General features: G+C 35.2%; 1 protein-coding gene across 1 annotated transcript in view; it reads left to right on the top strand.

The window, feature by feature from the left end:
• Window positions 1-1,715: 1,715 nt before the first annotated feature.
• LGR5 (leucine rich repeat containing G protein-coupled receptor 5) overlaps window positions 1,716-13,733 on the top strand; it is a 289,155-nt gene continuing 277,137 nt past the window's right edge. Inside the window, exon 1 of the mRNA XM_053716784.1 lies at window positions 1,716-2,186. Coding sequence (XP_053572759.1) covers window positions 1,984-2,186 — 203 coding nt within the window. The 5' untranslated portion in view covers window positions 1,716-1,983. The remainder of the gene's footprint in view (window positions 2,187-13,733) is intronic.

The following is a 13,733-nucleotide window of genomic DNA, read 5'->3' as shown; positions in this document are numbered from 1 at the left end:
CTTTTTTATGTAATGTAATTGTAGTTAATTGGGGTTAATTTAGGGGGTGTTAGGTTAGGGGGCTTAGTGATTACATTGATACTTTGCATTGTGGGGGGGTTGGCGGTGTAGGGGTTAATAGGTAAATTAGGTTGTTTGCGTTGTGGGGGGGTGGCGGATTATGGGTTAATAGTGTTAATAGGTAGAATGCGTTGTGGGAGGTTGGCGGATAAGAGGTTAATAGTTTAATTAGACACTTTGCGTTTTGGTTGGGTGACGGATTAGGGGTTAATAACTTTATTAGATACTTTGCGATTTAGGGGTTGGAGGATTAGGGGTTAATACATTTATTAGTTATTGCGGTGGGGGGATGGCGGTTGAGAGGTACATATTGCGCATGCGTTAGGTGTTCATTAAGACTACCAAGGAGGTTACGGTGCTCATATACTCAGCACAAGGCTTGCTGTGCCTGCCTATGTGTGGCAAGGTGAATATGGAGTAAAATTTCTCAATTTTTGCTGTGTAAGTCCTTGCACTGAATATGTAATACCGACTTGCGACGCCTGTTCTGTGTTAGTTTATGGGAGTAAAAACAGCGGGTGATGGCAAAAATATATGCGTCACACTTGTATATGTGATTGCTAGATTCGCAAAATAATTGGTGACTCCGGCATTTGCGGGCGACGCCGCATATGGGATGGGGCCCTCAGAAAGAAGTTGTATGCAGCAACAGATCTTTGAATCACCCACTTTAATACGGAATCAGTTTTGAGAAGAGAAACAAACACACTCAAACTATGCAATTTTTTTCTATTTCAGTTACATCTGTTTCCCTATTAAACTATGTGATTATAATCTAAATCTCAGATAAATGTATTAATCTGTTTAAAACTTTTTAAAATATATCTAACATGAAATGTTTGATATTTAAAATTTGTGAACGTATTAGATTGAATAATACACAATCATCAACAAATGTGCTTTTTAATTCCCTACTTCACTCGTTTGCCAGCACTTAGGGCTAGATTTATCAAGCCCCTGAGGCAGCAAGTTCTCACAAGAACTTGCTCGCCGCGATTTATCAAGCAGCGGTCACCAGACCGCTGCTTCCCTAACATCTTTGCCACCTCTATTGTGGCGAAATTAAATCTCCTCGGTCGAGTCCGGCCGAGGAGATTGACAGCTCCTGCCCGCGCGTGATTGGCTGTGCGCGGGCAGGGGGCGGGATTGCACGCGAGCGCAAAATTGCGCTCGTGTGCAATGTTAATTACCTGTGGGTAATTTCGCCCCGCCTCAGCGTTGATAAATCTAGCCCTTAAAGTTCCCTCCACTTAGTCTGATTCCCTCCTGTCCTAATAAGTCACTGAATCAGTCCCAGGTAAAAGCACAAGCTTTTACTGAGCGAGTCTGAGTCCCACACAGCACAGATGCAGCTCATGATTAGTATAAACTGTAGTGTGTGCTGTGTGTGACTCAAATCTAATTTTCAGTAAAAATCCAATAAAAATATATCCATTTAACATAACAAAACCTACACATTAGTGTATTTAAAACTTTATTCACTGTCTAGAAACAGCAGAGCTGTGCACTTATACCATGCTGTGTGATTCAGGCAAAGACTCCGCCAAGCTCTTTGCTGAGTGAGACACATACAGATCATATTACAAGTCATGAGCTGAGCTGATTTGAAAGCTGTATCGTAAGCTCCTCCTTCACTCACAAGGCAATGGCTTTTCCACAGTACAGGCAATGAATTGAATCAGAATCACTTTCATGATTCAATTCACTCAAATCACTGCAGTGAGCTCTTCTTTAAGGCAGCGTGAGATGCTCCAGGCAGCAAAGTGAGAACAGAAGGATAGGGAGCAGCACTGAGACTCACCGGGCTCGTACACACGCTGCAGCCAGTTACACAGCACTGGACTTACCTGTCACTTGTTGCCCTTTTGTAAACATATATCCCATCTTGTTAGTATAATACTTACCCCAGGATATTATCGGACCATGGACACCTCCCGGACCAGTCTGGTTGTGTACTCGGTCCTGTACATCCTACAACTTGTTAACGCAGCTCGCCCGGGAAGGTTGCAGAGGAGCTGCCCAGTGCCCTGTCACTGCGAGCAGGATGGTATGCTGCTGAAAGTAGACTGCTCGGACCGAGGACTGTCTGCACTGCCAGGGAACCTCAGCATCTTCACTTCTTACCTGTAAGTGTTGCAGGGTCAACATCAGTGAGATAAACGACCTCAGCAGGTTTAGCTGCATGTATCTGATCTAGTTTGTAGGTGTTATACTGGAATTTCGCACTGGTTACCTGTTTTATCATCATTATAATGTACTGGGTGCACATTTTATCATCATTATAATATACTGGGTGCACATTTTATCATCATTATAATATACTGGGTGCACATTTTATCATCACTGTAATGTACTAGGTGCACATTTTATCATCACTATAATGTACTAGGTGCACATTTTATCATCACTGTAACATACTAGGTGCACATTTTATCATCACTGTAACATACTAGGTGCACATTTTATCATCATTATAATGTACTGGGTGCACATTTTATCATCATTATAATATACTGGGTGCACATTTTATCATCATTATAATATACTGGGTGCACATTTTATCATCATTATAATATACTAGGTGCACATTTTATCATCATTATAATATACTGGGTGCACATTTTATCATCACTGTAACATACTAGGTGCACATTTTATCATCACTGTAACATACTAGGTGCACATTTTATCATCACTGTAACATACTGGGTGCACATTTTATCATCACTGTAACATACTAGGTGCACATTTTATCATCACTGTAACATACTAGGTGCACATTTTATCATCACTGTAACATACTAGGTGCACATTTTATCATCACTGTAACATACTGGGTGCACATTTTATCATCACTGTAACATACTAGGTGCACATTTTATCATCACTGTAACATACTAGGTGCACGTTTTATCATCACTGTAACATACTAGGTGCACATTTTATCATCACTGTAACATACTGGGTGCACATTTTATCATCACTGTAACATACTAGGTGCACATTTTATCATCACTGTAACATACTGGGTGCACATTTTATCATCACTGTAACATACTGGGTGCACATTTTATCATCACTGTAACATACTGGGTGCACATTTTATCATCACTGTAACATACTAGGTGCACATTTTATCATCACTGTAACATACTGGGTGCACATTTTATCATCACTGTAACATACTGGGTGCACATTTTATCATCACTGTAACATACTAGGTGCACTTTTTATCATCACTGTAACATACTAGGTGCACATGTTATCATCACTGTAATGCACTAGGTGCACATTTTATCATCACTGTAACATACTAGGTGCACATTTTATCATCACTGTAACATACTAGGTGCACGTTTTATCATCACTGTAACATACTAGGTGCACTTTTTATCATCACTGTAACATACTAGGTGCACATTTTATCATCACTGTAACATACTAGGTGCACATTTTATCATCACTGTAACATACTAGGTGCACATTTTATCATCACTGTAACATACTAGGTGCACATTTTATCATCACTGTAACATACTAGGTGCACATTTTTTCATCACTGTAACATACTGGGTGCACATTTTATCATCACTGTAACATACTAGGTGCACATTTTATCATCACTGTAATGTACTGGGTGCACATGTTATCATCATTATAATGTACTGGGTGCGCACGTTATCATCATTATAATGTACTAGGTGCGCAAGTTATCATCATTATAATGTACTGGGTGCGCAAGTTATCATCATTATAATGTACTAGGTGCGCAAGTTATCATCATTATAATGTACTAGGTGCGCAAGTTATCATCATTATAATGTTCTAGGTGCGCATGTTATCATCATTATAATGTACTGGGTGCGCAAGCTATCAGCATTATAATGTACTGGGTGCGCAAGCTATCATCATTATAATGTACTGGGTGCACATGTTATCATCATTATAATGTACTGGGTGCGCAAGTTATCATCATTATAATGTACTAGGTGCACAAGTTATCATCATTATAATGTACTGGGTTCGCAAGTTATCATCATTATAATGTACTGGGTGCCCACGTTATCATCATTATAATGTACTGGGTGCCCCAGTTATCATCATTATAATGTACTGGGTGCGCAAGTTATCATCATTATAATGTACTAGGAGCGCAAGTTATCATCATTATAATGTACTGGGTGCGCAAGCTATCATCATTATAATGTACTGGGTGCGCAAGTTGTCATCATTATAATGTACTGGGTGCGCATGTTATCATCATTATAATGTACTGGGTCTGCATGTTATCATCATTATAATGTACTGGGTGCGCAAGTTATCATCATTATAATGTACTGAGTGCACAAGTTATCATCATTATAATGTACTGGGTGCGCAAGTTATCATCATTATAATGTACTAGGTGCACATTTTATCATCACTGTAACATACTAGGTGCACATTTTATCATCACTGTAACATACTAGGTGCACATGTTATCATCATTATAATGTACTAGGTGCACATGTTATCATCACTGTAACATACTAGGTGCACATGTTATCATTACTGTAATGTACTAGGTGCACATTTTATCATCACTGTAACATACTAGGTGCACATTTTATCATCACTGTAACATACTAGGTGCACATGTTATCATCACTGTAATGTACTAGGTGCACATTTTATCATCACTGTAACATACTAGGTGCACGTTATAATCACTATAACATACTAGGTGCACATTTTATCATCACTGTAACATACTAGGTGCACATTTTATCATCACTGTAACATACTAGGTGCACATTTTATCATCACTGTAACATACTAGGTGCACGTTATCATCACTATAACATACTAGGTGCACATGTTATCATCATTATAATGTACTGGGTGCACATTTTATCATCATTGTAATGTATCAAAACCTGCTGCTTGTTGTTGTGCTATAGAAATGTACTTATGGGAAGTTTGGAACACGTGCACCAGTAACAGATATTTGCTTATTAACTTTCCTCCTTAGCACTAGGTTTATATTTATGTCATTGGAAATATAAGGAATTCTTGTTAATTGCAAATTCCACATCAGTTTGATTATTTTGGTACAACTCGTACAGTGCAAAAGTGATGGTTTATAAGTGTGCAGAGGCAGTGTATATAACTGATAAACAGCTAGCAGTGTAGATCAGAAAAGTAGCAGGTAATAGTGTTTTCTCATAGCTATATAAATTGTACTGTATAAGTAAAAGTTTCTGAAAAATATAGTTAATATGAGCCTTCCATTCATTAATCATTTTATTCAAATATTCCTGTTCTGTTTGCAACATATTAATATATATATATATGTGTGTGTGTGTGTGTGTGTGTGTGTGTGTGTGTGTGTGTGTGTGTGTGTGTGTGTGTGTGTGTGTGTGTGTGTGTTTGTATGTATAGCTGTCATTACTGTCACAAACCATACTACCATACGCTTGGTACTTTATTGTGTGACATTTAAGTTCTGTAAAGTTCTGAAAGTCTGCTTTCTGACTTTGTAGCCTTGTATGCATATTTCACTTTAGATTTAGATTGATAGACTTGGGTATCCTTATCCAGAATCAAATGCTCAGTTAAATTATTGAAAAATAAATATAATGTCATGTGCACACATATACAAACACATTGATACATAAATCCATGTATTCGTTGTTAAGGAAAGTTAGTTTCCCTATTACAAATCAAATGCATTATGACAAACAATAAGCAGTAAAACATATTATTTTTTTTGGTATTGAAACCCTTACTATCCCCATAGATTTGCGTGTTTTACAGAAAGCATCCCAAATTATAGACTTGAAAACAATATTTGGCAGTGACTCCAAAGGCATAATTGTAAATCAAGAGGACACATTTACAACACAACAGCTGTCCCGTTATAAGTCAGGGATCATAGACCAGAACCAGGACAACTAAATCAGAAATCATTCACTTACATCAGGAGCAGTCTTATAAATCAGCTCCATCACTAAGATCAGGAACAGCTTCACATGTAAATCACAAATTAGTCTTTTGAGATCAGAAGAAACCCATGCACTATAGAACAGGTAGATAAATCAGAGGCTCACATAAAACCAAACTATAAAAAAATCAACTATATACATTGCTGATACAGGGGTGACGCTTAGGAGTAGCCTCATGATAAGGAATTGGTGTCCAAACTAGAAATAGATAATACAAGTAGTAATATTATTATCAGTAATTTATAAATCACTAACAATTTAAACAGGGTACAGCATAATATCCAAACATTCTCAGCCTAGCTAGCTTGCTAAAAATCCAATAAAGGAACAGTAAGATTTTTACATAAAATATTTAGTAATGCCTAGTAAAACAACGTTTCAATATAATTTCATTATTTATTATTCCCTAATTCATGTAATTTAGCTCTGAAAATCAATTAGTTTCTAATTCTCAGTGCACCCTGATGACTTCTCAAGACTAACCCTGCTTCATATATTTCCAAACAATGTTGTATACAAACATAATGGCCGTGGCTAGTCTTGTCTGCAGACTCAAGCCTGAATTGGCTCCTCCAAAAAAGGCAAATTTAGGGTGGAGTTTGGCTATTGAAAATCAATTGCAGCAAACAAGATATTAATTTAATTTGTTTTAAAAATGTTTAGACTTGACTGATATGTCATTCTCTAGCAACACAAAAGAAATCTATTGTAATTATTGAAATGGTGTTTACTGTCTCTAATCTCAAGTGGTTTACTATTTTCTGTTTAGTATCTACATATTTTAAAACCATTACTATCTCTACAGCAGCATATTAGCAAAAAAATGTCAATTTTTTTTCTGTTTACCTGTAATTTGTTCCTTCAATGATCATAGCTAACATCTGTGAATAAGTACACAAAAACTGCAGAAGATGTGTCAAAATGATTTAGTGTTGTCTTCAGACCAGCTAAACATAGTGCACCAAATAAATAAAAGGTCACTGATCACAGAGGTTTGACAGGCTTATTTGAAATTGAGGAGGCAGCAAGAAATTATTGATGCCAGTCACTTCCTTTTTTTCGAGTTAGACAGGGGTGTGTGTATATATAAAGTATATATAAAGTATATATAAAGTATATATAAAGATATATAAAGTGAGAAGCCATGGGATTTGTCAAGCCCTTAGTAATGAGTAGCTGTCTTCTAAACGAGAGCACATAGAAAATAAACATACATGAAATAATCTTTACTTTTAGTTATTACATTTCGGTGACAAAAAAAAAGGTGACATTCTAATGCACACATTAAATTTATTAGAGCATGTCATGTTTTCAATAGCAAGCCTAGATACCAATGCAAGACGGTTATGCACATAGAGAAATTCATACTCAAAAACTGGAAACCTTTGAGTAGCAAATGGCCAGTGATTGACAGTCACTCAGCCCCACCAATCACTGGTTGTGTTCTGCTCGGGAGCTGGAAGACTTGCAGCTTTCAAGCGAGATTTCGCCTGTGTGTTTAAGGTCTTTGCAAGTGTTAAACACATAGTTGTAGTAGGCTCAATAATACAAAAATGACATGCTCTAACAAATTAGAGCCTGTAATATTTGCATTAGAATATCCCTTTAAATCCCTTTGATAAAAAAAAAAATCCTATGTTATTATTTGTTTTACAAATGTTTATCTGGTATGGTGTTCCATGATCTGCGCTTGTAAACTGCAATACAGTCTCTCCTTGGCAGTTATTTAAAAAAAAAAAAAAAAAAGGCAAGAGGAAATCTTGATTAGAGCTGCAAAACCTTTATCTTTACCTTTGGTTTATTGAACAAGGCTTTGAACTGTGGAAGTAATCTTTAACTGGTGTAGGAAAACAAAGAGTAAAATGCATTTACTGTGACTGGAATCTACAGGGAGATAAATGTAGTGCATAAGTGGTGCATAAGCTATGAACCCCGAATATTGGCTTGTGCATAGTGAGTAATGTGAGTGATGTGTTTACAAAGCTTTAGTTTTAATGGATTGTGGATTTTTTCCCATAAAGTGAGCTATGCTCCAGTAGCTAAAAGGTGAGGTACATAATATGTAGATAGTATTTCATTATATACATTAGAAATAGATTTCATTTAATACATTTATGTGTCAGACAGAATATTAAGGAGTTTGGTAAAGAATGTACGTTTTTTGTTCAGTCTGTTTTATGTAGCTGGTGTCAACTGTGCTCCCTCTAATCATGCTACAGAATTTGTCACTTTACTAATAAATTATAACAATCCTTATTATTATTATTATTTATTATTAGTGTTGCTACCACCACTTATAATAATAATGATAATACTATAGAATATAATAGATAATGTAGACATGTTAAATGCTAAAAAAAATTCAAGCCTTGACTTATTTGATCAATATAACACAATTGGCAATCTATTTAAATCCTCTCTCTTCCATTAATGTGCTTTTCAAGGTATTATACATAAATTTACAGACCAAATTTAAAATAAATAGCTGCCAATAGCCAACACAGATAAATATGGGGAAAACAGCTGACCTCTATATGATCACCATTTCTGTTCATATAGAGCAAAGTAAAACCACATGTAATATCATGCTTGGTTAGCAGATAAATTACTTAATAGAGCTTCATAAAGGAAAAGCATGAACGGTCATATACAAGTACTTGTGTTAAAGCAACATGAAACCCAAAATGTTTCTTTCATGATTCACATAGAAAATACAATTTTAAAAAACTTTCCAATTTACTTCTATTATCTAATTTACTTCATTCTCTTGGTATCCTTTGTTGAAGAAGCAGCAATGCACTACTGGGAGCTAGCTGGACACATTGGGTGAGCCAATAACATGATGCATATTTGTGCAGCAACCAATCAGCAGCTCCTGAGACTACCTAGGTATACTTTTCAACAAAACAAAACAAATTAGTTAGGAAAGTTGATCAAATCACATGCTTTTTTCTGAATCATGAAAGAAATAAAATTGGGTTTTATGTTCCTTTAAATTCCTAGGATAAAATAATGGGTTATTCAGTAAAATAAAGGGAGATATTACTAATTTTTCTATCATATAGATGAAAGAGCAGCATTTAAAGGGACACTGAACCCAAATTTTTTTCTATCGTGATTCAGATAGAGCATAAAATTTTAAGACACTTTCTAATTTAATCCTATTAGAAAATTGTTTTCATTCTCTTGGTATCCTTATTTGAAATGCAAGAATGTAAGTTTAGATGCCGGCCCATTTTTGGTGAACACACTGTGTTGTTCTTGTTAATTGGTGGATAAATTCACCCACCAATAAACAAGTGCTTTCCATGGTTCTGAACTAAAAAAATAGCTTAGATGCCTTCTTTTTCAAATAAAGAAAGCAAGAGAACAAAGAAAAATTGATAATAGGAGTACATTAGAAAGTTGTTTAAAATTGCATGCTCTTTCTGAATCACGAAAGAAAAAAATTGGGATCAGTGTCCCTTTAAACATTATATTATTTATTTATTTTATTTTATTTTTTTGCCGTAAAAGGGGTAAGGTAAAATGATTTTAAATGTAAGGTGAAAAAAAAGCACCACTGGTACTCTACTATATGATAGGAACAACTCCCACAGAAAAAAAAAGTTGGCTTGTTCAAAACAGTTACATCCATTTGTTCAAATATTTTCAACATCAAAATATTCTTTTTTTAGACCGAGCAGAAAAACATTTGAGTAACATGTCCCTTTAATATTTAGATACTGAGGTTAGCTCATGTATACATAATCATTGCTGCTCTTGTTGCCTATCAGAATGAAAATGTTGTAGAAAAAGATTAAGACAGCCTGAGGATAAAGTGCCTAGCTCATGAAATTAACAAGTCTCCACGATTTCCCTACTAGCTAAAGGGAAGTAATCTGATTGACAGATTTCACAAGAACTTTAGGACCACAGTTTATTATATAGAGTTTAGTTTATATCGTTATGGGTATGTCTGTACCTCATTTGTCTTGCAACTATTTTATGTTTAAAATCTTTTCAAATATCTCCAATATAATACAAGGGACATAGGTGTGAAACAAAATATAATGAATATTCAATAGTGCATTTCATTAAATAGTTAATGGATGTTTAACAAAGAAATGTACTCACACAGTCTGCCTATATGATGCCAAATGAGGCACCTATAATTTAAAATTCAACATTTTTTGTTTTTACTTATAGCTATTCTTGGTACGGTACATTTGTAATAATTTGTTGTTAAAAACACAAAAAAAAAATTTTTTTCATTAAAGCAGAAACAAATGTTAGTGCTGCATTTATTGTCCTTTTAATGTTTTTTTATTTGTGTTCTTAAAATATGGCTAAAAAAACAGGCACAAGGGTATCATGTCACTTAAAAACGCCCTCCTGTTTTTGTATTTTGGTTGAAGAGAAGTAGTGTGCTTATTACAAGTTTACAAGTAAACGCGTTCGCTTGAGCACAGTTGAATTTAACACGCGTTGGGTTATTGCGACTTCAGGGCTCTGATTAACTGTTATGCTTGACAAAAAAGTTGCACAAATCACATCAAAATACATTGTACAGTACAGTTACACTATAATAACACTAAAACAATTATTAAAAAATATATTGCATTAAAAACTTAAGGGCTCAAAGATATGAGGCTTTAAGTGTTAAAAAAAAGGCATGCAAAGGGATTCAACATAGCGATACATACATATACATATCTAAATATGTGTGTGTATATATATATATATATATATATATATATATATGTGTGTGTGTGTGTGTGTTTATATGTGTGTGCCTATGTATTTATATGTGTATATATGTATTTACAGACATATATACACATATAAACACATGAATACATATGTATACATATACAGACATATATATAAGTTTACATAGGGGCATTGGAGCCTTTTGCAGTCAAGTAGCTAGAAACATGAAAAATCATATTTATGCAATATTCATATTTAATAAAGTGTTTATATATTTACTGTAAATGTGTCCCATTCCAATTTTCTTCACAGAGGAGAATATGTTCTAAGTATTTTTAAATAGATATTCCTTTATATATCTTTATATATCTATACTTATAAATAATCATATAGATATATATAGGTATAGATATATATTTTAGCAAAAAAGCATCATGTATACAGTATATATAGAAATATGCATTTAAGAATAACTAGAACATATTCTGCTAGGCGAAGAACATTGGAATGTGAAATATTAATATGTCATGTCGTGTTAACACACTTGAGTAAATGCAATCAAGTTTGTGCACGAGTAAAGGTGTTAGCTGTTTTTCCCCCACATTTTCCTGCTCAATTGAAGTCTGTGAGGGAATACGTTAACACGGTTGCTACAACATTTGCATGTAACAGGTTAGCACTCGTACAAAAACTTTTTACTTTCAACTTATAATACGTGCGTTATCCAACGCACAAAAAGCTTACTTCTAGCAAATTTAATACGTGATTCACAGCGATAAATAGCGCTCCACTCATATTCTAGCCCATTGTGGGCAAACAAGAAGTAAAATCTGAGTTGTATGTGTGACAATTAAGGGGTTTACTTTACTTTACCCTATAATTTCCTTTGTATATTCCAGGAAATCAAAGGGTTAAATAAATGATGTGCCTCTCTCCATTTAGATCAGTATGGTCAGTTCAACATAGCAGTCACACTCAAATATGCAATACAAATAGAATTATTGTCAGCTATGTTTTTTCCCAAAAGCCAGTATGTTTATTGCAACTATAGAGGACATTTCTTCTCTAAAGGGGTAAATGACACTTGTTGTTTTGCTTTATTCGGGAAAAGGTTAAAAAAACCTGCCCATTACACTTCATTACTCTGAAATTCACACTGTGCTCCCAACTATTTGTATCGTCACTTTCCACTTCAATCACGAAGACTGAGTCTATTTTGGGTTTGGTGCTAAATTCTAAGGAACACAGTTACATTTTTCCAGAGAGTACAAACAGATTATTTTGGAAAAACTAAATCACTGCAGCTTTCCATGATAAAAAATATAAGCAAGAAAAGACGTGCTCCTACAGAGTTATCAAAAAATATAAAATGCAACTGGTTTTCCTCCGGCACATAAATATGGCTCTGGAACACAAGCTTGCAATACAGTTAATTTTCAACCAGTAAATACAATAGGAACAGGAATAACCTATTGATAACGTCAGTTATTTTGAAGCAAGTGGGTGAAGCTGGTTTAAGTACTTATGACAGATTCTTGTGATCTTCAATAATACAGTTTATCTCAATATGCCCTAGGCACCAAGTATTCATTTGTATATGCTATAGGCTTTTAGCTGGAAATATCTCCTGTGCACATCCACATCTATTGTATAATCTTGAACAATTAGATTGCACACATTATTTTGTGCAACTATTATACATATGACAATCAGACACCTTCAATATATACATGTTATGAAAAAGAAACATCATTTATTGTGGTTTATTTTAGGGTTATTTGTGACTATTGCAGGGACATGAACGTCAAAATTAAACAACAGACAAGTCATGCCATTTTGAAAAGCTTTTAAATTTACTTTTGTTATCAAATTTACTTTGTTTTTTTATCCTTTGTTGAAAAGCATATCTAGGTAGGCCCACTATTGTGAGCTAACTGGTGATTGGGGCTACATACATATGCCTTTTTTTTATTGGTTAACCAGATGTGCTCAGCTGCTTTAGAGCTGACATTAGATCATTTTATTTTTAATTGATTTATTTTATTATGTAGTTAACTCCATTAGAACAGTTAAACCTTTTGTCAGACCCCTGAAACACTTTTATTCTGCTCTAAATGAGGAAATGGCCACTGGTATGGGCATACACATGTATGCTTGCTTACCAACAGTAGCAAAGGAGCACAACCTACTATGGTTTTACACTATTGCAAGTGTTAAACACATAGTAAATGAAAGGACTTTTAAGAAGTTAATGTTGAATGTTTGAGAAAACTTTTGGCTTGTCTAGGGCTTAGAAACAGGCGAATTTAGAGATTATAAAGTAAATATGTAGATTATGCAAAGATGGAGAATGGGTAGTAAAGGTGTTATCTATCTACAAAATCAAGAAGACTGTCCCTTTAAGCAATTGCAGCTTTTTTTCTTAACCGTAGAAAGACCCTGACAGGCTCCAGAGCACAGGGGCGGACTGAGACCAATCAGGGCCCCGGGCAAAAATTAGGGAAGGGCCCCACACTGTGTCACAGTGACCCAAATGTATTAAAATATATGCAAATGAACATGGTAGCTTCTCTGCCCTGCGCCTCAGGACCCCCAACCTGCAGGACCAAGACTCCTAACGTCAAGGGTCAGAAACAGAGCCCCCAACCTCCAGAGACAGATCCCATACTCCATGGCCCTCACAGTGACAGACTCCCGGCAGGGCCCCCCCATACTATAGGGTTCCCTGAGCAACAAACCCTTGGGCCCCCACTAAACCCACTTAAAGGGACATGAAACTCAACATTTTTCTTTCATTAATTAAGATAGAGAATACAATTTCAAACAACTTTCCAATGTACTTCTATTATTTAATTTGCTTCTTTCTCTTGTTATCCTTTGCTGAAATGTTTATCTAGGCAAGTCCATGTGCAGCAGATAACCTAGGTTCTAGCTGTTGATCGGTGACTGCATATATAAACTGACTGTCATTGGCTCACCCATGTGTTCAGTTAGAAA

Source organism: Bombina bombina, chromosome 6 (genome assembly GCF_027579735.1).
Source record: "Bombina bombina isolate aBomBom1 chromosome 6, aBomBom1.pri, whole genome shotgun sequence".
NCBI lineage: Eukaryota > Metazoa > Chordata > Amphibia > Anura > Bombinatoridae > Bombina > Bombina bombina.
The sequence above is the reverse complement of the archived record's forward strand: the minus strand, read 5'-3'. Positions and strand labels throughout refer to the sequence as shown.